The sequence below is a fragment of the Coptis chinensis genome, chromosome 1 (genome assembly GCF_015680905.1).
Source record: "Coptis chinensis isolate HL-2020 chromosome 1, ASM1568090v1, whole genome shotgun sequence".
NCBI classification, from domain to species: Eukaryota; Viridiplantae; Streptophyta; class Magnoliopsida; order Ranunculales; family Ranunculaceae; genus Coptis; species Coptis chinensis.
In genome coordinates this window covers 78337695-78364407 of record NC_141456.1, presented here as the reverse complement: position 1 = coordinate 78364407, position 26713 = coordinate 78337695, and the positions used below count along the sequence as shown (strand labels likewise).

The 26713-nt window shown below is 36.4% G+C and overlaps 2 protein-coding genes across 5 annotated transcripts; one reads left to right on the top strand and one right to left on the bottom strand.

Annotated features, from left to right (window-relative positions):
• Positions 1 to 7901: 7901 nt before the first annotated feature.
• On the top strand, positions 7902 to 15860 carry LOC147525285 (Protein kinase superfamily protein). 3 transcript variants are annotated; one of them, XM_086606027.1, is made up of 19 exons: positions 8030 to 8307; positions 9141 to 9394; positions 9474 to 9525; positions 9624 to 10193; positions 10294 to 10372; positions 10451 to 10519; positions 10600 to 10689; positions 10783 to 10921; positions 11874 to 11976; positions 12064 to 12116; positions 12211 to 12277; positions 12455 to 12563; positions 13471 to 13536; positions 13673 to 13741; positions 13851 to 13914; positions 14017 to 14133; positions 15099 to 15130; positions 15222 to 15300; positions 15400 to 15860. In XM_086606027.1, exons 4-19 carry the CDS (start codon positions 10186 to 10188, stop codon positions 15606 to 15608), a joined length of 1353 nt encoding a protein of 450 aa, XP_086462153.1. In that variant the 5' UTR covers positions 8030 to 8307; positions 9141 to 9394; positions 9474 to 9525; positions 9624 to 10185; the 3' UTR covers positions 15609 to 15860. The 3 variants fall into 3 exon arrangements, with proteins under 3 accessions (XP_086462160.1, XP_086462144.1, XP_086462153.1); XM_086606034.1 differs by lacking the exon at positions 9474 to 9525 and having other exon boundaries at positions 7902 to 8307; XM_086606018.1 differs by lacking the exon at positions 9474 to 9525 and having other exon boundaries at positions 7956 to 8307; positions 9141 to 9405.
• Positions 15861 to 17564: 1704 nt separating this feature from the next.
• LOC147525284 (protein BREVIS RADIX-like) lies at positions 17565 to 23738 on the bottom strand. Of its 2 annotated transcripts, XM_086605999.1 has the most exons (7): positions 23437 to 23738; positions 23081 to 23176; positions 22519 to 22665; positions 19182 to 19579; positions 18951 to 19080; positions 18315 to 18685; positions 17565 to 17784 (listed from the first exon to the last, which is right to left on the bottom strand). In XM_086605999.1, exons 3-7 carry the CDS (start codon positions 22627 to 22629, stop codon positions 17706 to 17708), a joined length of 1089 nt encoding a protein of 362 aa, XP_086462125.1. In that variant the 5' UTR covers positions 22630 to 22665; positions 23081 to 23176; positions 23437 to 23738; the 3' UTR covers positions 17565 to 17705. The 2 variants fall into 2 exon arrangements, with proteins under 2 accessions (XP_086462125.1, XP_086462131.1); XM_086606005.1 differs by lacking the exon at positions 23081 to 23176 and having other exon boundaries at positions 23437 to 23565.
• Between the last annotated feature and the right edge of the window lie 2975 nt (positions 23739 to 26713).

Below are 26713 nucleotides of genomic sequence, written 5' to 3'. Positions count from 1 at the left end.
CACCACCAGTTCGGCCACTGCCAGTTCCGATCGCCCACCCATTTCAACCAACCGATTTTGATCCCCATAACAACCCCTACAACTTTAACAAAGCCAAAAACCTCAAATCCTTAAATCCAAACTTCACCAAACTAGATCTGGAAATAATTCCCGCCGCCATTAACGCTTGTTTCAAGCTTCCAATAGCCCATATTCGACCACCCTCACCCACTCAAACACACCCCCTCACAACCAAACCTTTGGAGTGTAATCAACACCCAAATCGAACCTCCAGGCTCACAACTGTCGACGCCATTAACGTCTCCTTCCAAGCTCCAACAGCCCCCCACCACTCTACAACACTCAATCAAACATCTACAACCAACAATAGACCAACCCACTATACAAAATCACAGTTCAAACTACACAAATCCACACCACCAGTATCGCAGTATCAACCTTGGATCCGACCGCCATTGTCGCGTCCTTGTGCTTGTCAGCACCCTACATCCCCCAAACATCAACCCACAATCTTCCCCTACCACCAACAGTTTTACCCAATCCCACAATCATAAACCAACGTCACAACACAGTAAATATAACAAGAAAGGTTCAACTAAATACTGGTCGTTTTCTTGCTGTTGGACTCGCGTCGCCGAAATTGATGAATCTCCGGAGTTCCAACCGTTCCAACAGTTTCAATAATCTAAGCAAAAGATACACTAGTATTACCTAGTTTAACAATTCGACAATATCGCCGAATAACTACAGCCGAACAAACAGAAAATGAACCGAAACATTTGACAGTAGAGTTTTGTCTATATACCAGTAAAACTCTAGATTCCGTGAAATAGAAAAACTATCTACTCACCTGTATTAAAAGCTCGATGAATTCCTCCTAGTCCGAATCGTCGCGCTCCACACTCTAGCAATCCAGCTTCTATCTCTGCCTCCATTTTTATTATTTTTTTATTCTCCAAGAACCCTATTCTCTAGAACAATGTGATTATATACTTGGGTTTGAAACCCAAGCCCAATACAAACTCGGGCCCAGAAACCAGGCCCACATATCCCAAATCCAATCCAACAAATTTTATATAAATAATTAAATTAATTAATAAATAAATAATTACGTATTTTAAAGACGGGCGTTACAATTTATCTCTATAACCATGAGAGACTGTTAGCTTGGTTGCGGAAGTTGACAGGAGGTAGAGAGTTACAGTACAAATCTTGTGTAACCAGGTTTGCTACTCAGTTTTATACATTGCAAAGCATGTAGGAGAATAGGCAAATGCATGTATTATTTGTTTATGGATATTGGAGAAAGAGTGATTTTGCAAAAAAAAAAATCAACGGAAAAATAGTTGAGAGAATAGTCGCAAATGAGTCGTTCTGGGATTATATAATATTATTTCTCTTGTCAAATGATGGCCCTATTAGTGGATGCTTTGAGAATGGTGGATAGAGAAGATAAGCCGTGTATGAGATATAAGCCTTTGAGGAGGGCTGAGGACCAAATTCAAAAGAACTTGGGGTTTGACACATGGACATGGACGAATGTGAAGACCATTATTGACAAGAGGTGGGAATATCAACTCCATCGTCCATTGCATGCAGGTAACAACTTATAAAGTTTATCTTTTTTAAAAAACAAATCAGCAAACATGGATGTCGATCAACTTGAGTTATATATTAAGTACCAACTCCAAACATTTTGGTATGATGAAATCGGGTTCTAGCTAAATCCAACAATCTATTTCAAGAAAACTAAAGCTAATATGGAGACAAACAATGTTGTTAATTAAGGCGAGTCTTTTTAAAGCTATGACAATACTTATATCTGAGTCCAAGTCGGATAAAGAAATGGATCAACTGAAACTTTATAGAGATGTAGATGGGACATTTGAAATAAAGTAGTCCATCGTAACACAGAGATTTTGTGCAACCTTGTAAGCTTTCATTTGATATGATACTTTTATTAAGTAGTATTTTGATTGTATATTTTCAAGTAGCAAATATTGACTTTAACATCATCGTAACATGTTAAATATAGATGAATGTTGGTTGGAATATGGGAGTGATGCTCTTAGACTTGCAAAATATATATGCGGTTAAAACGTTATAGCAAACATGTAGTGTATCACCATGTGAATACAACTGGAGTTCCTTTGATAATGTAAGTACATTACGGTGTCCAAAACCACATTAGGTATATAGCGGTTATCTATATGTAATTATTTTAAAATGCTTTCTTTCTTTCCTTATCTTATTTTAGTTACATTCAAAGAAGAGGAATTGTAATAACCTGCCCCATCCTACCACGTCGATATTATCCCCACTTAGTCACTGCGGATATTCGACAGTGTGAGGTTTTAACTTTGGACAACTACTTCCTAGGAGGTCAGCCATCCTTGGATTACTCCCGCTAAAGCACACTTAACTACGGAGTTCCCACAGAATCTGTAGCCAAACATTTCAGAAAAGGCCTCGACGTTAGGATTCAGCATATCAATTACTTAAGCCCTAGATAGATCTCGAACAGCTTCCCAAGTGGTAGAATGCATATCTGGCGCAACCGTCACCCCACAGGATAGGTGCCTTTTCAGATACCTGACGCAATCTCTCCCCATGGGATAAGTGCTTTTTCAGTGTACCCCCATGGGGTATTACATTCTCCCCATATCAGGAGAGAGCCGTCCTCGGTTTTGATACCATTTTGTAACGATCCACCACTTCCTACCACGTTGATACTATCTCCACTTAGCCAATTATAAGGTTTTGACTCAGGACAACTGCTTTCCAAGAGGTCACCCATTCTTGGATTACTCCCACCGAAGCACGCTTAACTACAGAATTGCCACGGAATCTGTTGCCAAATGTTCCGCCACGACGTTAGGATTTGGCAGATCAATTACTTAAGCCCCAGATCTTGAAAAACTTCCTAGGTGGTAGAATGCATATCTGGCGCAACCGTCACCCCACGGGCTAGGCACCTTTCCAGATACTTGACACAACCTCTCCCTATGGGATATTACAAGAATTGCCTTCTTCAATCAAAATTGAATGATCTTGTTTACATTCAATACAACTGAATGCTAGAGAAGCGATTCAAAGAAAGATTTGGCAACATTGATAGTGATCCAATTATTTTGAAGGAAGTTGATGAAAATGATGATGGGATCATACCAAGTAAGATGCAACTTGAAGAATTTGTGATGGAAGGTAATGACCTTACTTGGGATCGACTTTGAGCAGCGAGAGGAACCGATAGTGATGTGGGGCAAAGTATAAGGAATATAACTAGAAACTCAATGACAATTTGTAAAGTCCTGAATTCTTATTAAGAGTAAATTAGTAAAAGACACGTGAACCTTAGGGACGATTACATACGTGGCCAGTCGGATAGACGTTTAGCATGACGTAACGTAAAGTAATTTAACACTGACCGAGAAAAACCAAGTTAGTTCAGGAAAACCACTTGGAAAATTCTAAGATTTCATATCACTGGTTACTTAGAATATACGAAGATCGGAAAAAGAAGATAAATAATAAGTGATAAAATAATTTGATACAGGATAAATTCGTGTGCGCATAACTAAATACTTGCATAGTCAATAGGAGTCTGTCGCCTGTAAACCCGGAAACTGTAGAACTGGACAAGTCCTTTGATGACAGCGTCGCAATTACTGTATAGTGTGCGTGAACTTGGGCGTTGCACACGAGAGCGTGTGATCAAACCCTTGTTTGATACTAAATTACAATGTAAGGGTAAGATGGTCTTTTTACCCAAACCTTAGAATTATCCAAAAACCAAAATCGCACCAAATTTTTCCCCATTTCGCCAATTGAAAACCTAGGAGAGAGAAAACCAAATTCGATCAATTTCAATCGATTAAAACCTCAATTCTTCACACCCAAACCTTAGAAACCTTAAACTCAAGTGTGAGGATTCGAAATTACTTGGAATCGCGTCGTACCAAGGTAAAAGGTGAGTTTAATTTCTTCCTAAATAGATATTTAAACTAAATTTCAATGGATTAGGAGTGTATGGATGAAATGAATTGAATTGGGGGTGTTGAATTTCGACAGTAGCTTGTTGGGAGAAGATAGAGTTGGGTGAAATTAAACGAGTGGAGCAGAAAGCTAATGAGCTATTCTTACTAATTTGGTAAGGATTACTGTATATTCAATATATTTTAGAGAATTGATGTTAGTTTTATGCTTTGTTAAGATCATTTTGAATTATGATTTAAGGATGAAGAACACCCACTTAGTGATTAATAGATTTAAGGTGAATTGAGGAGTGGAATTTGTTTGTAGTTAGAGTTGGGAAAAATCGTAATCGTTAGTGGAATTGATAGATATGATTAGTGTGGCATAAAGGCCTGTAGAGACCGGTCAGAGTAACAGTGTTAGAAATGGCCTGTAGGGTTGTTAACAGTAGTTGTAGGAAAGGATACCTGAAACCAAATTCTTAGCGTCGAGATTTCTTCTCGGCTTGCGTTAGATAAGAATTTCTCGTTAGTTGATCAATTATAATAGCCTACTTATATATATGATGTTATAGGAGTAAATATGAGTGGATTCGGTTAAGTGGGATTCGAGGAGAAACGGAGCTTGCTAAGGTAGGAACCTACATACCAATATATAGCCTACTTATTTTCATGCATGATTTGAATTGTTTAAATTGATAAGAGATAGTTTGCGTATCAACCATGCATGTATATGTGATATTCATATTTTGCATTGTATTTTCCTCGATATAAACTAGATATATGGATAGCTTTCGTGTGAAATGATTTTTATGAAATCTAGGTAGCTGGGATTGTTTTCTTTCATTAAAAGAGAAAAAAAACTAGTTTTGGGAAGGGTTGATAGTCTCTTGTCTCAGGAAGGAGAAAGAGAGATGGATTTTCTATGTGGGTATGGATTACCCGATTGTTTGTAACTATGTGTGAGGTTCTGGATTGCTCTATGGATATGGTTGTTGTTATTTTCGATGATTCGCCGTTTGGGAATCATCGGTTGTCATTTACTATGATTGGCCCGTTTGGGAGTTATAGGTTGTATTGAATCGACGGTTAGGAATCCAAGAACTCACACATACAGAACCAACAGTTTTAAAAGAAAAACTAAATATGTATCTATAGTATTTGGAAATAACCGGTAATACGAGTATATATATATATATATATATATATATATATATATATATATATATATATATATATATATATATATATATATATATATATATATATATATATTACTATGCTTATCACGAGGGGATTTAGAAAAGGAATTGTGAATTCCTATAAAGAAGGAACTGTTGTCGCATTTCCAGAGACGACAGTTCGCTCTAGGATTCCAACTGTGGTGTACACCTTTCGAGGTGGTGGACCATCTTTAAAGGGATGCATCACAGGATGTAGTCCGGGAATTCCTTTTCTACTTTTCTAGATAACCATGTTTGCACGTGTCACGCTGTATGATGCTTAGCTTGTGTGAGGTTACATGCTACCTCGATGAGGTTTAGATGTGAGGAGTGAGAGTTTAGTCTACTCCTGGATGTGTGTGGGATCCCGAAAGCGTCGGCGGTCGCCGGCGGTTGACCACCGTAAGTTAAGTGACAGCCCGTATGGGGGTCGTGGTTACAAGGCCCACCTGAGCCCTAAAAGCTTTGGGGATTTTGTGTGTACGAACACAACAATGACATTTCAGCTCCTTGTCGGTAAAATTAGGAAAACAACGGTGCATGGTTTACACTGGGAAGTACTGAACCGAGATATCCTGTGACTGGGGCTGAGTACCAGTCGTACCCTCACCATTCTAATAGGATGCAGCGACCACAATAGTTGTATGATGTTTGTGAAAACTATATTTTGAATATTAACGAGGCATGTCGAAATGATTTCTGCTAGTTAGTGATGTATTATATAATCACGATATTTGGATATTATTATGGAAACCTGCATGTTTTAAATGTTTTGCTATAAGTAGTCTATTTATTGGTTATGTGCGTTTCTACTGGACATAGTTGTTTGCTCATCCTACATTAACATTTCAGGCGAACTAGTTGCGGAGGAGGCTTTTCCTACCACTAGTGAGGATGGTTATGGGGATTTGGATGGCTTCCCCTATGCTTGATGAGGGGCAGAGTCAAGTTCATTTTGGGTTGTATAGAGTCTAGTTCATTCTTTTGTTGTATATATAGAGAGCTGGTTCATTTTGATGTACTAAACGATGTATTGGAGTAATAGTTACACTTAAACCTTTTGTGGATATAGTTGTACATCACTGTTGCGTATGAAGTTAGTTTGTATATATATGGTTGTTGGAAGGATGAATTATGAAATGTCCAGGTTTTTCGTATATGAAACGTCGATAAAACAAAGGAAACTCTGCCTAAATTTTAATAGAATTGGGATAATGACTGCCTCGAGATTCATCTCTACGTCCTCGGGATGTGTGATGGGTCTTGGGGTGTGACACAATTGTAGATGAAGAAGATGAGATGGACTAGCCTTGGAGGTTCATACAGAAGGTAAAGAGCACGGTGAAGGAAGTCGAGATGACGATGATGTTAATAATGATGCTGATGATATTATATCAAAATTGGAGATAATTAATAGTCATTATTCATGGATGTCTTTGCTGGCATTTTAGCATTTTGAGGTTTTCAGTTGACCTGTTGTCTATTTGTTTGAACTATTAATACTATTGAGTATGGAGAATTGTTTAACTTTACTAAACTAAACATTTTTGTGACTGTGATATGGTCATTTTTATGTTCTTAATTGGCTCATTATGTTGGTATTTCAATGTTAATTATATTTAACATGTATATTGTAAAGAAATATAGTGTTATGAAAATTTGCCCGATCACCGATTAATTCTTGATCGATTTCCAATTTAACTGCATAGGAATTACATTTATCGTGATTGAATTGATTCTCACAATCGGATTATGAGAGATTACTTTATGCAAAACCCGCAGTATCCATTTGATGTGTTCCGTAGGAGATTTATGATGCAACGCCATCTCTTCCTTCGAATCTTCAAAGCCATAACAGACTACGACGACTAATTCACATATAAGGCGGATGGTATTGGAAATTCATGTTTGACGGGTATGTAAAATGTGGTTTGTTGTTTGTATTCATTTGTTTGCATATGAGTGTGGTGTGGATGTTTGGGACGAATACATTCAAATTACAAAATCTACTCTTTTCAAAATCGTGAGACATTTTTGTGATGTCTTGATGACAATCTTTGAAGAAGAATATTTGACATCTCCAAATGAAAAAAAGATTCAACGTCTACTTTAACAAGGTGGCTTTTCGAGTATGCTTGGAAGCTTGGATTGTATGCATTGGCAATGAAAATTATGTCCTAAAACATGACATGGTACACATGTACGACATAGGTTCAAAGAAACGTAAGATAATTTTGGAAGACGTTGTCAATAGAGACTTGTGGATTTGCCACACATTTATTTGATATGGTGGTTTCAAGCAATAACGTCAACGTATGTCTGGAAAACAATCTCTTTTTGGCAACTATTATTTTTTATCAATTGTTCATGGATAGCCAACAATATCGCGGATAGCGAAAAAAAAGAAGCCAACAACATCGCAATTTCATGTCTCCCATCTCCTAAAAAACATTTAATCATACACTTCATGAGTAATAGAGAAAATATGGATTTTGTATATAAAAAAAAACAATTTTAAATCTGATGTGGCACCCTTTTTAGCAGCTCCCTATTGGACTCGCTCTAAATTATTAAGAATACCAGCGACGAAGTCCATTGGATTCTAATAGCCCACTAGGCCCATGAATGAGAAAAACGAAGATTCCAGAGCTGAATTTTGAGCGGTTTGACAACCAAAACAGGCAGCCGAACAACGATTCCATCCATCCTTTTAATTCCTTGACAAAAATATATATTCTTCCAACCAAGTACCCAACTAGCCAAACTCACGTCATCATAATAACAACGTAAAAAACCCAGCCTACACCGTAACCTAGTCTAATAAAGCAGAACCCAACAAAACAACAAAGAATAAAGACACGTGTCCATCTCCAGTCTTGCAATGGCAGTAGATAGAGAAAAGGTATCTATATAGAAAGTGGGCGGTCTGAAAAAGCTAACCATCATATATATCATAATAATAGCTGGTATTATTCCCTTAACTTGATCGCTAGGTTTTGGTAGAAATAAAAAAGGAGGAGAGAGAAAGAGAGAGGGAGTTAAATACCTTTTCTGCCCCATCTGGAGAGGCGAGGAGGAAGGTTATGCCGCAAGGCGTTTTATTACAACAGGTATAATATATATCAATTAATCAGTCAAACGTTTTCTTGTAATCGATTCGAGATCTGATTTTTTTTTTTTCTGAATCTAATCGGTCAATTGTTTGGTCGATCTCCTTTTTAATATTATGGTGGCGATCTTTGATTGGTTTGTTTTTAGATCTCTAGCTGCAATAATACTCTATGAATGAATAGATATTTGATCTTTGATTGTATTTTGTTGAGTCAACTTTTATCAAATCGGACATATTATTTGAAATTCATTGTATCCCTTCTTCATTGGTGATGAAGAGAAGAAAAGGTGCTCGAACATAACATTGCACTTGTGATGCCAAGATCTCATTTTTTTTCTTTTCCTCCCCCAAGTTATATTAATTGTGTTACCCTGAGTCTTCAACAACGATGTCATGTCCAGCTATGGACACACTGTATTTTAAAAATAATCCGTGTCCACACATGGACACATTTTGTGTGTGATATACCTCATTTTATGATATTTTACTGGGTTAATACGAACACACGTATCCGTGTCAATGTAACTCAGCAAAATACCGTATGCTTTTTGTATCATTGTTAGAAAGTATACTGTTGTTGGAGTTGATTTATTTAAAGCTTGTGATGTTTTTGTTTGGTATGTTACAACTTGGCTTTTGTTATTATTATTTTTATTTCGTTATAGAAGTGGTGATCAGTTTCAATTATTTGATAACTCTGATAACTGTTGTGATTTTCACATTTATTACGTCAGTCATTTGTCTGTTTATATTTCATTTATAGTTGAACTTTAATGAGTATTTTCCAAGTGTTGCCTATTAATTGAAACTTATGCCCTTTTTTCTTCCCAGGGGTTGTTCAGCTTTGATCCAAAAGGCTTTACTTTTTCTTCAAAAATATGGAGCAAGTGCATATCTGGTCGAATTGCTACCAGTACCGGGTTTTGCCATTTCAGGAGGTCCTTGATTGGTGGTTTCTCATCCTCGGATCATTTCTACTTGTTTCTTTTGTCAACTGCACTTAGTGGACAGCTACTTAGCGATAGCCTCAGAAGGCCCAATGCATATCTATTCTGAAAATCGTGTTGGATCCAAATTCCGAATAAGTTAGTAAATTGTATGTTGTCATATCTAATTTGCAATAAGATTCTTACACACTTACGATGTCAAGTATTTTTTTGCCAGTGCATTGCAAGCACAGATTCTTCTTGAAATAGTCAGGAAGACATCCTGCGGGGTACATCACCTTTTTTTTTGTTTCTGTAATGCAATGACTTGTGGTTGAATTTATACTGTCAAGTACTAATTACAGATTTATATATGTTTTTCTCACAGGGTTAAAGTTTGTGATCGAGGAAGTGAAAAGTCTTTTACATAGTTGTTAGTCAACAAGGCGTTTGCTTCTTTACTAGTCAGACTTTGAAGTTTTCAACTGTTACTGTCATCAGACCTTTCAGTAGGGTTAGCATGGCAGGTTAATGGTGAACTTCGGATCCTTCTCCCCATACAGTAGATTTTAGGTTACCATTTATAGAAGAGATTCAGCTCCAAGGTGTCCTCATGTTAAGTATCTTTAAAGTTGGCAAGCAAGCTTGTTCGTTTCCTTTCTGTGATTTGTGTCAAGATGCTATTTGGCATGCAACTTCATCTACCATCAGAGTGCACTTATGGTACTGAAACTTTCCCAGTAGATCCTGTGAACAAGCACATAAACCATGCCCATCAGAAGAGCTCTTCTTTTCAGTTGTTGCATGTTGCTTGACTAACAGTGGAGCTGGTCGGAGAGTTTTCTGTATCTTATATCATTATAAGTAGCTATTAGCTATTACTTCCCCACTTTCTTTACTACAATAAGGAGGAAATACATATTTGAGTTCTTTGGTGTTCACAATAAACGATGGACCGGTGAGTTGATTACTTAATACTTTTTTTTCTTGAATTTCAAAAGAAAAGAGAGTCAACATCATTATCCCTGATTATGCATTGAATTGTGTTGATGTTATAGGTACAAGATAATTAAAGAAGTTGGTGATGGGACTTTCGGGAGCGTTTGGCGCGCTATAAATAAGCAAACTGGTGAAATTGTATGTGTCTAGCCTTTCTTGTGTTTTTCCATCGTTTTTTAAGTCTGGTAAATTTATAACTGCTATAACCCATGACAGGTTGCCATCAAGAAAATGAAGAGAAAATACTATTCTTGGGAGGAATGTATAAACCTTAGGGAAGTGAAGGTAATTTTGGTTATTTTGTGTGTTATGTGTTTGCTCTCTTCTCTTGGTTTTGCTTGTTAATATATCGTTTTTCTTTGCAGTCATTGCGAAAGATGAACCATCCCAATATTATCAAACTCAAGGAAGTAGTTAGAGAAAACGATATCCTTTACTTCATTTTCGAATACATGGTATTTTCTACGAGCACTCTCTAACACTACCCCTACCTTGTATTATGTTTGAACGTTTTCTTACATTTCTGGCATTCGTGTGTTGTGTGTTAGGAATGCAACCTATACCAACTTATAAAAGATAGGGGAAAGCTGTACTCAGAAGCTGAAGTGAGAAACTGGTGCTTCCAAGTATTTCAAGCTCTAGCATACATGCATCAACGGGGATATTTCCATCGTGATCTTAAGCCTGGTGAGCTTTTCGGTTTGTGACCTTAGGATGCTTTTATGCATAGTTATCAATATTGTACGATACACGATATGTATCAATATCGAAAGCAAATCGATTCGTATCACACTAGTGTATCGAAAGTTTTATGTATCGCACAACACATGGAGGGTATCGTATGACACGATACACGATACATTCTATATCGAGCGATACACTTCAAACACGTGAAATATTTTAAAAATTAATGAGTTTTTAAGATTTAGCTTTTTCTTCTTCTTTCTAAGCCTTAGAAAACCATCTAAGGTTTTAGGATATGATAAACAACAATTGTAATTCAAAAAAACTAGCTTACTCATCTAACTGCTAGCTTATCCCTTCATGTCTAATACTAATTTGGGCCTAGTGGGTGAAAATGATAATGATGACATTTTGTACCATACACTAGTAGTATTGTGTGTGATAAGACTATTTTTGTACAAAACTTACATACACATGCACAAAAACATATAAAACTATAACCACGAGTCTTCACTCTTTAATCCTTAATACCCTTTTGTACAAAGTATGAATTTATTGCATATATATATATATACTCAAATAACTCATATATACATATTTTTTTATAATTAATTTTAAAAAATACCGTATCTTACGATACACGATACAATACATGGTATGATATGCCAAAATGGAAAACAATATATGATACGATATACGATTTGACAACTATGCTTATAAGTGTATTATGTTATCTTCTACTAATAAAAAAAAAAATTATGGGTAATTCCATCAGCTATTCTAAACACTATTACTAGATTCTTCAGTAAGATCTATAAGATTTTGTTTTTTTAACTTTTTATTTATTTATTTTTTGGGTGGGGGGGGGGAAGAGAATGTTGATGCTTTGATTTTGAGTAGTGTTTAGTATATCGAACTTAACGTATTTTCCATTTGTTTTCTTTTTACACCTCAGAAAATTTGTTGGTCACAAAAGAATTAATCAAAGTTGCTGACTTTGGTCTTGCTCGAGAAACATGCTCTCAGCCTCCGTTCACAGAATATGTATCAACTCGATGGTGAGTTTCTAGGGTGATGGTAAATTTTTCTTTTTCGTAACTTCCTTTATCGTGGTTTCCCCATAACCTCACATGCATATTTCTCAGGTACCGAGCACCAGAAGTTCTGCTTCAGTCCTCCACATACAATTCTGCAGTTGGTTTGTACTTGACCTGACCCAGTAAATCTTATTTCTGTACGTGATTCAAAATGTATATTCATATTTTTTTTGTTTTCAATTTTTTGTTCACTAGATATGTGGGCGATGGGTGCTATCATGGCTGAACTGTTCACTCTTCGTCCTCTTTTCCCTGGTTCAAGGTAGCGCTCCATAATACTGCTCTCTCTCTCTTTTTGTTACTAGTCTGGTAGAACACCTAAAACTAATATTTTTTAGAGATTGATGATGTACTTGTAGAATATAAGGATTTTTGTGGTAACTATTTTTTTCCGTCCATCCCTGCTTGCAGTCTTGATTAACTTTTTTTTTGGTCACAGTGAGGCGGATGAAATTTACAAGATATGCAGTGTTATAGGTAGTCCTAACCAGAACTCATGGGCGGATGGCCTTCAGCTTGCCAGTATGATAAAATATCAATTTCCACAGGTATGAATTGATACTTCTCAGGTGGAGGTTCCTTTTTTGTTGTTGCGTGGCATGCAGTAGTTCCTTCAATACATCATTCAGTGAGGTTGGGTATAACTAGAATGGCTATTTCGCCTTTGGTCCCCATTTTTTCATTGCCAGTGTGGTTTTATGGTCTTTCAGTGTGATACAATCTGTTAACAAGGAGATATGAATGGTATAGACTCATATGCCAAAAGCCTAACTTTAAGTAGTGGACACCAACCATGCCATGGAATGAGCAGAGCTTTACCTAGAAGCTAAGAAAATTTTCAATGGGGGTTTTGCACAATGAGCAGGGCTTTACCTAGAATCTAAGAAAGTTTTCAATGGGGGTTTTGCATGAGAACGATTTTGTAAAAGCTGAAAATCCTGAAGTTATCCCTTGGTTACTTATTACCGTGTACAAATGGACACCTAAGTGATTATTCTAGTTTTCCTTGTGCACCCAAATGGAATTAGTGGAGTTGGTTCTCATATTGGTTTGGAGATTTAAAAGTGGTGATGGAGAATGTGACGAAAATATAAACAGCCTTATCTAGCTGATACATAGGCTTCTCGCACTGTGGTGACTGCCTTTAGCTTTAATATATTATTGCCAAACCTCAAGCCAGTGCCCACATATTAAACAAATCAAAATTTTACAAGGGAAATGATGGGTACATGTGTACACTGTTGGGGCTTGTTGACATAATGATGTATTTGCAAAGTTCTAGAGCCCAGTGGTCACATTCAGCCAACTACAGTTTTTTCAGTCTTCCTTCTGATTTTATCATTTTATGCATACTTTTTTTCTCATCCTAATCGTGTGAAGTAAATATGATCTACTTACACAATAGGAAAGCCTCCTCTTTAGTTGATAAATGTTGGTGTTAATCTCACATTGCAGTTTACAAGTGTGCATCTTTCAGCTTTGATACCTTCAGCAAGCAAAGATGCAGTTAATCTGATTTCGGTATGTGCCTTCTGAAACTGCTTAGACCTCTGATTTTGCTAGTACTGTATACGTAAACATTCGAGTGCAGACATTCGACTTGAATATGTTGTCAATTTAACACTCAGAGTTCATGTGTGCTTTGCGACCTTTGCAGTCTCTTTGTTCTTGGGATCCGACCAAGAGGCCAACAGCTGCGGAAGCCCTTCAGCATCCTTTTTTTCAGGTGTTTTTCTGTTTGTAGTTTTTTATATATGGCATGTATAGTAACATGCTCGGAAACTTTGAACATGGATTTTTCCCACTTAATTTTGACATTCCTTTTGATATAACAGACCTGCTTCTACATTCCCCCATCGCTTCGCTCCAAAGTTACAGCCCCTAGAACTCCTCCAACAGGTCTGTATGCTACTTATTTATAAGGATTAAATGCTTTATCATTGTGTACTGTATATCACATTATCACATTCTTAATATTTTTTGTTTGTCATAATATGCTAGTTGGTACGAGGGCCACCTTAGAACAGAAGAGTGCCAGAAGATACCCTGGAACGCTACCCAATAGCAAGCCTCCCAGCTGCATCTCTTCAGCAAAGATGAATGCTTCTGTTGGCGCAGGTGATTTTTATGCATTCAATTTTCATTTAATAGTCGAAGAGATATTCCGCATAGAGGAACCTTTCATTGGTTGTTCTTTTGTATTTCATCAATCCTTCTTCAGCTCCATGAAACTATTTCAATGACTCGTGAAACTACTAAGTAGTCAAAGCTATAACAGCTTGAATTAGGACTAGATTCTGCTCAGGTCATTGTGTTATTGCCCAAGACTGTGGTCCTTTCTTTTGCTTCTCTGACGGGGAACTCATATGCTATAGTTGAGTGCTGGAAAAAGCGATAAAAGTATGTTTGATTGGTGGAAAAGATGTTTCCCAAACAACAAAATATTTCAATTGTGGGATTGCAAAATTGGGGAGAGAAGGTGAGGAAATTCTGGAAAATGCATTGTCCATAAACTAGGCTGTTGTAGTTTTCCATTCCTGATAGTTTGTATTATTGTGGAGAGATTGTCAGAATCAACAGCTTAATCAAAGAGGAAAATATTGAAAAAAGTACTCCTAGAATTCTTAGCAGTAGTAGGAGAGATACACAGAAGAAAGAAGGTTTGTGGCAGTTTCTTTTGAACTGTTACTGAATGTATGACAAATTAGTTTTACACAAATCAAATACGCCTGAGAAGAAATTAATTGTACGTGCTCCTGAATATGCCACAGGGCGGGTAAGAGAATGATTTCTTTAGTGGATGTATACAGGAAAACTAATAGGTTGGCGCCTTGGCTTCTAATGTACCTAGTTGTAGGTATATAGAGATTACCCCTAGCTCCTTTTCTGAGGATGTCAAGAAAATTATTTTTGAGGATGCTAGTGGGAAACTCTATGAAAGGATTGTAATGAGCTAGTCTTTTATTATTAATGAAAGGGGTGGGGGACCTCGATAAAAAACCCGCTTGCTGATAAAAAAAAAGAAAAAGAAAAAAGAGAATGATTTCACATTTGATATTTTGAATGATTGAATGTTTTGGCAGGTGTGCAAAGGAAACTCAACATGGATCAACAGGTAACATATAATGATTCTTTTACAAAATTTTTTGGTTAATCATATGATGTTTGACGGCGTCTCATTCTTGGCATTATGTGGTTAAATGTAGGGAGCAAATAATGATGATAAACTCTTGAAGAGCAGTGCTAAGAATCCAAGATATCGACCTCCTGCAAGGAACAGCCCAAGTCAGTTTTCTCTCCATCTCTATCCACACTATATAGAACACCTCCTTAGAGGATGAGTTAAAGGCTGCAATTTTGTTCACTCTCTTTTTTGTGTATCAGATTCTCTATATGCGAACAAAGGTGCACGTGGGCTTGTATCAGATACGGCTGAAAAGTTTGCCCAAGTAAACCTGAACTCAGGCAAATCTCATAACCAGCCGCAGGCGGGTCCACGGCCTATGAAGGCCCCATGGTTGACTGGCAATGATTTGGTTCGTTCTCATCTGGTTCCATCCGGGAGAAGTTACTCTAGGAAAGTTGTGGGATGAAGAAAGCGCTTTAAAATGGTTAACTAAGAAGGGCTATTGTTTGCTTTGGTTACTTGTCCGCTTTTGTGCAAGTTGGGAGCATATGCTCCGTCCAACTTTTGTGAAAATAATGGTACTGTAGACAAGATCCTATACATTTTACAGTTGTGGTATTTGTGGTATTTGTCTGCCCGATCACGGTATTTGTGATATTTGTCTGCCCGGTCACTATGGTACTCGACGTATTAATGATTTAAGGATCTGTTGTGAGTATAGCTTGTGTGATTACCTTTTAAATTGTTCTGTTAAGCTCTGAGCTTGTGTGATTACCTGTTAAATTGTTCTGTTAAGCTCTGGCTCAACGTCATCCAATGTGGTAGAGCTATAAGCCCAGAACACGGACGAGTTTTGCAAGTCTTGAAAATGCAACTAGGACAGTTCTCCTTAGGTTAGATTTTAAAATTTTGTAGATATAAAATATGAGGAGCTTATATATATAGAGAGATGGTTATATGAACTCCACCTTATGGTGACTGCAAACTTACTCACTCCTAAAAATGAATTTACCAAATGATCACTCCTAAAAATGAATTTACCAAATGAATTAACGGTTAATTTTTTGTGGATGTATACATCTCAAGATGAAGAACACTTCTACCAAAAATCATTCAAATGAATGTCTAACTCTCATTCAAATGAATGTCAAAACTCAAAAGTTGTATCGAAATTAAAAAAATTTGAACGGTGGGATAATTTTATAACGTTCTAAACAATTTTTTTATGAGATTGTACATTTTCAAATGAGCTAATTTTTTGTGAAGATAATTTCTATTGTGTGGAGAACAATTATACTAAAAATCAGCTTCTAATTCATTGAGTTAAGTGGTGGAGTTCGTTTTAGTGGAGTTCATATAACCATCCCATATATATATATATTATACAGCCCAGCTCTTAAAAGGATTTTAAATAAGTACAAAATCTAAAACACCACAACTTCACCTACAAAATGATTTAAATCCTAATCTTTTGTCTATATGATCTACTAATTATAAAGAACATCTCTACAAAAATTTAACTCGTTTGACAATTTTTAACATTGACAAAAGATGATTGCAAAAACTATACATTTTTGGACCTTTTATATATATATATTCAAAAGTATAAAACAATTTTATCTAAATTAGAGAATATCAAATGAGTTGAATTTTTGTAGAGATGTTTTTATGGTTAATAGATCATATGCACAAACGATTAGAGTTTAAATTATTTTGTAGGTGAAGTTTTTGGGTGTTTTAGATTTGATATTTATTTAAGTTTTTTTTAGGAGCCAGTGTATATATATATATATATATATATATATATATATATAACCTATCAATGATTATGATTATGATCCTGTGTGCCAAGTTGGAACCAAGACTGCTCGAATCTTATGGCGATTAGAAATATGTATTAATTTTCTGTTTGGTCTAGATCTACTGCTCCAAATTAATTTGAAGTTAAGTGACATTAAGCTAGGAATTTCGTTCAACAGAAATTTACCACATGATGTAAGGGTGTACTGTATACACTAAAAAGTAAAAACACGGAAAGGATAAACAACAAAAATACGGGCTGGGTAGAAAGTTCCAATCTCTAGGCTCTTACCCCTCAATGGTTAGGCACTTAGGCCTGCTCTTAAATCTGTGGGTTTCAGGGCTTTTATTTTTTGCAATGACTTTTTTGGGTGCGATACCTGAAAGTACACCTTAGTTCTGAATCTTTCAGAAACTGGAAACCAGAACTTCTTCAGTTGAAGGATTATTTTAAACTTGCTTCTTTGCCAGTGTTCAGATTCTGAGATGCAACATGCGAAGATTGAGAAATGCATAGATTGCAGGGCATTTTTTAATTTTATTTTGATTATTTTTTTGTTCGGGGTATACTGGTATATATATATAAAATAAAAGGTGTACAAGCCTGATGAAAAGCTAACAATTGGTAATAAGATAGGAACGAAACAAGCTCAACTATGCATCTCATTTAATTAGGATCTGTCTTCCAGATAAATTATATAACGATTTTCCCTGTAGAAAAATTTGCTGCTGAATGAATTTGTCCTGTTTTAATTGATATTTTCTAGAGGTATTGTGCTTGTATTCTTTCCCTGTTCTCCTCCCACCACAGCTTCGCGTGCACCTCACCAAACCTTTCACGGCTGCAAATTAGAAATTGTATATGACAATCAGTACTATCAATCGCAATAATGAAAATCTTTAGTTTGTAAGCATTCTTTGCAAATCATGTATTTGAAAACCAATAATTAAACATTTAAATCTGATTGGTTTAAGATATTTTTATTTTCTTCGGCTACATGTGTTAAGAATCCACGTACTTGGTTATATTTAAACATTTTATGCTATGCTGTCAGTCGATTTTCTTTTAGTGATCCTTAGGTATTTCAGGTAACATTTGTATTTATTCTATTGACTATTGGAACCAAGTATTCGGACAGTTGAACGACAAGCCAACTCCAATCTTGCTTCAAGTTTGAAAGAATTCAAATCCAAATACGCAACTCCTGACTGAATGTCAAGACTGAATTTCAAAGAAGGGCAGTTGGTGCAGCTCAAACTTACAGTTTCCATTTTGTACTAAAATGTCAAGACTGAATAATCATCAACGTGTATCTGTGTGCGTGTGTGAAAAAAGTTTTAAGAATATAGCAACAAAAATCTCTTTGCATACCTGAACCTAACACGTCTGAGCTCTCTGGTACCATCTGATAACTGTCTGATGGTGATGTAGACTCCTGGCTCGTCTTGTTCAACCCATTCAGTCTCTTGATCACTTGCATTGCTAATAGAAACTGAAGCTTCTTCTCTTGATGAGGTGGTAGTCCGTGAAGCATCAATGGAAGATGCCTCCCCTTTGACCCCAGTCCCATGTGTACTTGTCCCTGCACCATAATATTGGCCACCTTGTTGTTCCATTATGTCGCATGGGTGGTAGCTCTTACCACCGGAGGGTCTATAATGATTCCTAGGTGTCCACTCTTTGTTCATTGGAGTAATAGGACTTTCACGAGCAGATAAAGTCCTTGAGAAAGATGAATCCCTCTGCAATTAAAAAGTAAAAGTTAATAGCAACTAGAAGAATTTGTTGTAGAAATGAGTCTCAGCAGAAGTCCAATATATACACGGTGTAAATTTATCAGAGACTGAAACTGATAATCTTTTAAAGAAATTCTAAATCGAATTGTCAGATACATTACAAGTTTATAGCAGCCAGACCAATTTTAGACATTTCTCTTATCCCACGATTAGTCAATTTAAAACTGTTAAGTGTAAACAATGTAGTAGCCTTTGGCAATGGATTACATACCTCATCTTCAGATCTAGGTGGAGTATGAAGAGCTTGCCGATTGAACCTCTGAACATTGTACAGCTCCATGATGCGATCGTAATTCTCCCCCCACCATCGCTGAGCTTGCCATTTATTGAACATCTCGCGGCTATAAAAGAATCAAGATACATACTCAGCTTTACAATTATTGAATGCTTATCAAGGTTCAAATATTCTGTGCTATATTGTATGAATATATAAGGAAATCACCTAAAGCGAATCCGCTTTAGATCGTTCCCTCCTTGAGGGAGAGACACAAAGGTAATGTGGACACCAGGCTCCACCTGAGCCATCCACTCTTTAGGTTCCTCGTCATCCTGAACGACTACATCATTAGACCGGTTGGGGACGCCTTCCTGACCACCAGCTGCCCTGTCACCATATGATACTCCCTTGAACCTTGAATCAGACACTTGGTCCTTGTTAAAGCTAGCAAAATCCCATGCCGGTGTTGAACTTGAGCTTCCACCTCGCAAGTAAGGGTAGTGAACTCCTTCTGAGATTGTGTCAAATTCTGTGTAAGGCTGCTGGCTTTTCTTGTAGTTGCTTGAACCCGTACCAGGCTTACATTGCCGATAGCCTGAGAATTTCAGTGCCATGTCTTTGATCTGCATTTGGGTAGGAGGTTGTCCGTTATGCCAAGTAAACAACCAAATGAAAGAAAGAGGAATATTAACTGCCAACTTAAAGTTGCCATCCGCTCATCAGGGTGATTGCAATTCTCTTTGCACTAATTAATAAATTTGATGAAGTTTTGGTTCTATGAGCGTATGACAATCATGTTTTGAAATACCGAAATTAAATTCTCAAGGGTATTAGCATGGTACATGGACAATCTATATTACAGATATATGCTTGCCTATCTAATATTTGACATATACAGCAACATTTATATTTCCTACTTTAAAGACAATTAAGGTTATCACGTTCTCATGTCTTGTGATGGCGTAGTTCAGGAACTTATTTGAGCTAAATAGAGTCGATAATAAATGTTTTCAGTGCAAACTTAATAACATTCTATATACTTTTCCACAATAGTGGAGCATTAAAAATGGTTGAAAGTATAACTAATTTTTCAGTTATTATGGATGGTTTAATTTGCAAATATGGAAAACTTTCTTGGACAGGTTTCAACTAAAACAGGGTAGATTTTCCTCATAACGATAATCCGAATTCAGATAGAAATTTGCAATTGCAGCAAAGATTTCACTGGATTTGTATATTCTTTGTAAGGATTTTGGTGGTGAAATAACCTCCAAGCCCTTGAATCACCTTACGTTTCAGTTGAAATCTAGCTAGGTAACTTTTCCAAATAGCTGGGTAAATAAGCGCAGCCTATTGATCAGAAAGAATATTTTGCTCTGCTATATTAATGATCAACTACGTTCACCTAATTTATTGCCCTTGATATATAACACAATGATGATGGACTTTCATTGCAAATATATTATTGACTATAAGCTCTAGTTAACTTACATAATAATACTTAATCTAATCAAAGATAATTATAATTGCTAATTAAGGATCACTTAAATCGCACTGGAAAACCCACTAGGATGTTTCATTTGTCAAGTTGGCTTATTAATTGTGAGTTGTATCAGTTGAAATGCAAGTATGTCTTCCACTGAGACTACACAGAGTACATAGTTTGTGAGACAAGAATTCCAGTGTGGACCAAACAAAGCAGTGGTTTGTCCTCTGAGCACTAGTCTTGTCATTTTCTCAACAACATCCCCACATCATCCCAGTACCACCCAGCATATAGAAGAAAACAAGTCTTAAAGCTACAACCATCATTAAACTAATATGTTTCCTTTTCTGTACTAGATAATGTGGATGTATTTATATGTGCTCATACTTTCATAGTTCGCTAAACTAATTATTTAGAGAATGAAGTGAAAACTGACACACAAGGGAGGGGTGAAATACAGCATTGCGACAAAGATGAGCATTATTATAAGCAGCAGACATAGACAAAATATCGATTCTATTTGTCTTGCCTCAAACCCAGCTTTCGTCTACGACTATTGTACAACATAATAGTAGTGTAGGATAGCCAACATTTAGTACATTACGCACTCACATTGCTTTTCATAAATAGTTGTGACATTATTTGAGTAAATTTGAAGTCGGTTTCATCCAACAGGGCGCATCAAGCAGCATCATTATATTGAAGTTGACTAGTTGAGAACATTCTAAACAGCATCATTATTTATGTTTTACAGTAAAACATAAAAGAGGCGGAACAACCAACCGTACCCCAAGGTTAGCAGGCTACCGTAGACCCGAACTAGGAATATAAAGTTAGAACAAACCAGCTGTCAAGTTTTCTGAATATTTTGGGGGTGTGGATTCTAATAACAAAATTTTCCAAATTATGAGAGTGCGATTGCAGCCCCTGGACAGTAAACTAACCAAATGCTACGCGGTCAATCATCAATGTTGCATTTATGGTCGCTACAGACTTACAGCTTAACCGTATCCACAGTTAGGTTCCTTGTTTTTGCTCTCTTAAACTCTCGTTTTTATGACAAGCCAAGACGTTAGTTAGGTTCATTCTTCAAATAAAATTACCAAGAGAGAATCTACTTCAGTGACGTACATTCAAGTCTTCAAGAAACCAACCAAATCCCTTTAATCACTAATAGTTAATGAGCGAGAATTAAAGCTGCAACATTGCCACCTTTTTTCATTGTAGTAGCCCTATAGGCAATATTAATAGACCAACCCAATTGTCTATAGGCACTCTTGTCTATAATCGCACAAAAAGTGCGTCTAGAATCCTGGCAGCATGAGGACCCACCATCTCTATAGATTGGAAGTCATGGAACTTCAGGAATAAATGAATAATGAATGATGTGATGAGGAAAGATTTCATTTTGGTATCATAGCTAGCAATGTCCTCATCATACCTACCTAGAGATGATGACATTACTCAACGTTTTTAGATTAAAATGATCAAATGGTTTAGAATTTGAGATCATTCCCAGAATGAGACAACTCTTGCAAACCCCGCAATGAGCAATGAGCAATGAGACTACTCTATATGTAGTTGTGGGCTTGTGGATCACAAAATTGAATGTAGCGACTAACTAACGTGGTGGTCCTGTCTCTAGTCCTTGTCATCAGGTCTTTAATTAAAACGGCCAAATAATTAGGGGGGTATGATAATAATAATGAATATTAATTTTGGACTTTACTTTGATTGCATGGCATTATAAAGTAGAAGAGTTTGAAGAGTAAAACAAGTGGTCCCGGTTAGAAAGAGAGGAAAGAAAAAGAAAGATGTTTTGTTTGTTGTTACGAGGAGAAGAAGAGTGTAATTGGAACTTAAAGACAGAGAGCAGTGAAAGAGACTGGAAAAAAGCAAAGGCAACAAAGAATAGACATTATACAGAAAAGAGATCTGTTGAACAAGACTAGCGTTGCAGTCTTGGCAGACACCGAAGCAAAGATATATATAGATATAATATTGGTTAGAAATTTTAGAATAAATGAGCCGGTAGATGGAAAAAGAAAAAGTGAAGGTGGGGAGGGAGATTCGGACCTGCGACGTCAGGCTTTTGACGGCTTCTTTCGTACTTGGAGTACCACGCGCGCCTTCTGTTCGTGATTCCTCATCCTCAAGTTGCTTTGTACACGCAATGCATGTTAACATTTTTCACCCCCTCCTCTTTTTCCTTCTTTATTTTACCTGCAAGAATTATTAAATCACCTATTATTCAAAAAAACCTTAATTTTACAGTATTATTAGGGTGGGCTAGTTTCCACATGGAAATAAATTTGAAAAAAATTCCGAAATCCAATTTTTAGTGGCACTGGCAGTCTGGCACTACATAAAAATGCAAAAATAATTGATTTTGAAGAATAAAATAATGAGGACTTGGGAATGTTACTATGATGATCCCAAGAAAACATGGGGTAATTTTGAACAAGGAGAAGATGAACCAATGTCTCTCTCTCTCTCTCTAATGCAATGGAGACCAGAGAGACAGAACAAAGAACGACGACATAAGCCAAACCCCAAAAATAATACTTTTAGTATATATAGTGTACTTGGCAAAACACAATGTGTGGTACATTCTAACACACCAGCAAGCAAGCCTCACCTGACCAGACTAACTGTTGTTTTGCTGACTGTGTATTTTGAGTCACTGATTCAGAATGAGTAGTAGATCTCCTTCCCCCTGTTTCTAGTGCTGAAACTGTTAAAATGAACCAACTACTGTGAGGGACTAGAAATGTTTATTTGATCGAGAGGTTGTATCAAGCAGTTGATAGAACACTTCGGTTTTCAAATTCAGTTTCTCAAGAAAAAATCAAGTATTCAAGAAATCAATGACATTGAATTGAACGAAAAAAACTGAAAACCACAAAAATCTTCTCTCAATATCTTTGACAACATATGCGTGAAGAAAGAAAGCATGGCTAAATATTATGCAATGCATTCATAGCAGCACTCTACCTTGGAGTTTAGCTTTGAATAATAATCAAAGCTGCAGAGCACTTAATCACTAAAATCCTATCTTCCATGTGACTTTTGTCTTTCAATAAAAAATCTCAAGTAGATTTGGTGAAAATCTCCTTTTTTTTCTATTGCTATATATGGAGAAGAAATCTCTAACGAATATTTTTGCCAGGCAAACAACAATACACAATATTTTGTTTTGAATGGGCCGAAAAGGGAAATAGTTTAGGCGGTGTTGATTCCGAGTTTCACGTTCAGACCAAATATGGATACTGCGTGACACTGGAATAGTGGAATGTGAAATGGAAACCGAGAGAGAGAGAGAAATCACATTTCGTTTTAGCACTTGAGTATTTATATACACAACTAACCCAAGACAACTAACGGTACCACCGTTAACTGTGACGATTATTCTTTTATATACACCGTCAACTGTCTTTGTGACGCAATTTCCGTTTTCTGCCTTCCAAATTGCATGTAAAGCATTTTGACATAAAACGAGATATCAAATTTTGATGAGACACCCTCCAAATAATGAGGTTTGCTCAAACGCCCAATATCATTTCGCGCAATATTGACAATATTTCATTCTATAATTAATAACTATACAATTATTATTATTATTATTTATTTTTTTATTATTATGAAATAAATTGGGGTTTGGCAAACCCTACCTGTATTGATTATTGAAGTCTTACATAGATTTTCAATAGTATCCTCCTTTACAATATCAGCTAATATCTTTTATAGAGGAGGACCAACAAAACTTACACTGTTACATTAATCTAAACTTAGGCTATCTAAGTAGTCTGCCGCTCTACTTGACTCCCTATATACTTGTGAGAAAACACATTTACAAAGGAGCATCTTAGATTTTGAATTGATGTAACTAGATTTTTATAGGAGTTTTTAGGTCTTGGTCCTAATATATTTGGTTTATTAGAGTTATTTGGTCCAGAAAAGCTTGAATATTAGGGTTTGGTTATACTTCTGGTTCTTGAATGTAAGTCAACTAAGTTGATTGTGGTTAATCTGCTTGTATTTTAGATATAACAATAATACCCCTCGCATGCAATATCACTTGATTAAGTAAAACTACCGTTGGAATCCCACTCAACTTGATTTGCCACGTGTCACAATCTAACTGACAAATCAATTGCCAAACAATAGAGTCGTTGGTGGTGCTCTATATAAAGATCATATCCGATTCATCCTATGCAAATCTCACTCTTCCAAAATCATTTGTGGCCTCTGAAAATTCATCCTTTGCAAATATCACAAGAGAATTTGGAAGGAAAATATGGGTAGAGCTTTTGTAAGCACTTTTGTGGCGCCACAGGTATAATACACTTTTCCCATCTCTTCACATTACTTCAAAACTATAATGGTTGAAAAGTAGGACTATATTCTAATTTGTCAAATACAATAAGGACTACATCCTAGAAGATGATATTATTTCTTGTATCAAAGTCTAACCTCTGCAAACATGTTTTTCACAAATATGTCAGCTATGTTACCAAGAAAACCACACAACTCCTAAGTGTCCATACCTGAAAAAGAGATGCAATATGAAAACTATAGAGGCATTATGGATTTGGTCAAGTATGAAGATAAATCTGGCAAAGTACATGAGTTGTGGCTCTACTGTGATTGGGTTGGATGTTTCAATAAGGTTCAACTAACTACTGCTGAGAACCAACTTCTTCTGCCCATTGAGAAGAATGGCACACTTGTCATTAAAATTGTGATGTGTGTGGACATGAGTGTTGTTGCGTTGTGGGGTACCCATAGGGTTAGTTTGTTGTGTCTGTGTGTTTATTTATCTTTATCTGTCATTAGGATACTATGTCAATTTGTCTAGTGTTGTTGGATAGGTTTGCATTGTACTGTGGTGTCACAAGTTTCTTATTTTGGTTAAATTTTTTTTTTGTCAGTATTTCATGCTTGTTTAACGTTTTTGGTAATTTTCATTTTGTCAAAATGTTTCATTATCATGCTTCCACTAGGGGTCCAAAATAGGTCGGGAAGTAACACCTCGTAAATAGGTGTACTATTAATTGCTATCAACCATATTTCCATTTTTCCAAAGTCACATAAGTAAATTCCAACAACTTGGCATTTCATACCTTATCAACAGTCCTATAAAATGCATCACAACAAGCAGCCTTTCTCACACCATATCTAACAATGTCTAACACAAACATACAATCAATCATGGAGAAGGGAAAGGGCAAATTTCAACCAAGATCATACCAATATAGCATACAAATCCAAAAGTACTTCAAGCAAAAAATAAATCCAAAAGTACATCAAATCTCAAAATATATGCATGACTAAACAACATTATGCCAAATTCCCAAAATGTAACTAAAATCCCAAAATGTAACTGAGTGCCAACAACATTCACTGTCTGGCTAAGTGGCTCTACAGCTCTCTGAATTGAATTCACTAGAGGTGTTGAAGATGTTGGTACATTGTCATCTCCAAACATCAGCCGATATAAACCCTTAGTCCTCCCTCCTGTGCCTGGTGTTGGTCTTCTTGGCCTTATACGTCCTCCTCTGGCACCTTCATCTTGTATAGGTGGTGCTTCTTGCGCGTATTGGAAGTGGTTGTGGTACCTGTGGTACACTTCCTCCTCTTGACCTTATGCTGCGCTCCTCCCTCTACCCCCTTCTTGTGCTTGTGTTGGTGTTGCTTCATGTTAAACTTCATCTTGTCTTGGAGCTCTACCTCGACCTCCTTGTGTTGGTGCTGCTGGTGCTTCATGTTGCACTTGTTGTGGTGCATGTTACATAGGTGTTTCTTCTTGTAGCGAAGCACTCTTTCTTTTCCTACCTCTCTTATTTGCTGGTTTAGGTGGATAAGTATGTTGATCTAATGTTGGTTGCATTGGAGGTGGTGTTGGTGCTTCTTGTGCTGGTGTTACTTCATTATGGTATTGTGCACCTTCAAATCATTACTTATTAGTTAATATATATAACTTATGAAAACCGCTGATAAGAGCCCAAAACTGTAGTTTTAACCCCTTAATAGTATTATATTTAGGCAAATTATGTTTATAATAAATAAGAGTTAGTAATGTTTACGTATTTTTGTGTATTTCAGGTCTTGGAATCAATTATGTGAAGAAATACATCACTTTCGCAAGAGAAAGGAGTCAAATTGCTTGCTAGAGAAATTATATGATTAAAGCCCAAGTTTCAAGGAGAAAAAACCTTTTTAAAGCATAGTCAAAGTCAACGCGGGTAGAAAAAAAATATAAAAGTCAACA

Excerpts from the sequence above, each read along its gene's own strand:
- LOC147525285 (XM_086606034.1), top strand. Across the intron at positions 13,915-14,016 it reads CCCTAGAACTCCTCCAACAG|TTGGTACGAGGGCCACCTTA; the intron begins GTCTGTATGCTA and ends ATAATATGCTAG. Across the intron at positions 14,134-15,098 it reads GAATGCTTCTGTTGGCGCAG|GTGTGCAAAGGAAACTCAAC; the intron begins GTGATTTTTATG and ends ATGTTTTGGCAG.
- LOC147525284 (XM_086605999.1), bottom strand. The coding sequence starts at position 22,629 with ATGTTAACATGCATTGCGTGTACAAAGCAACTTGAGGATGAGGAATCA. Across the intron at positions 19,580-22,518 it reads TCAAAAGCCTGACGTCGCAG|ATCAAAGACATGGCACTGAA; the intron begins GTCCGAATCTCC and ends ACCCAAATGCAG. Across the intron at positions 17,785-18,314 it reads CTCAGACGTGTTAGGTTCAG|CCGTGAAAGGTTTGGTGAGG; the intron begins GTATGCAAAGAG and ends TCTAATTTGCAG.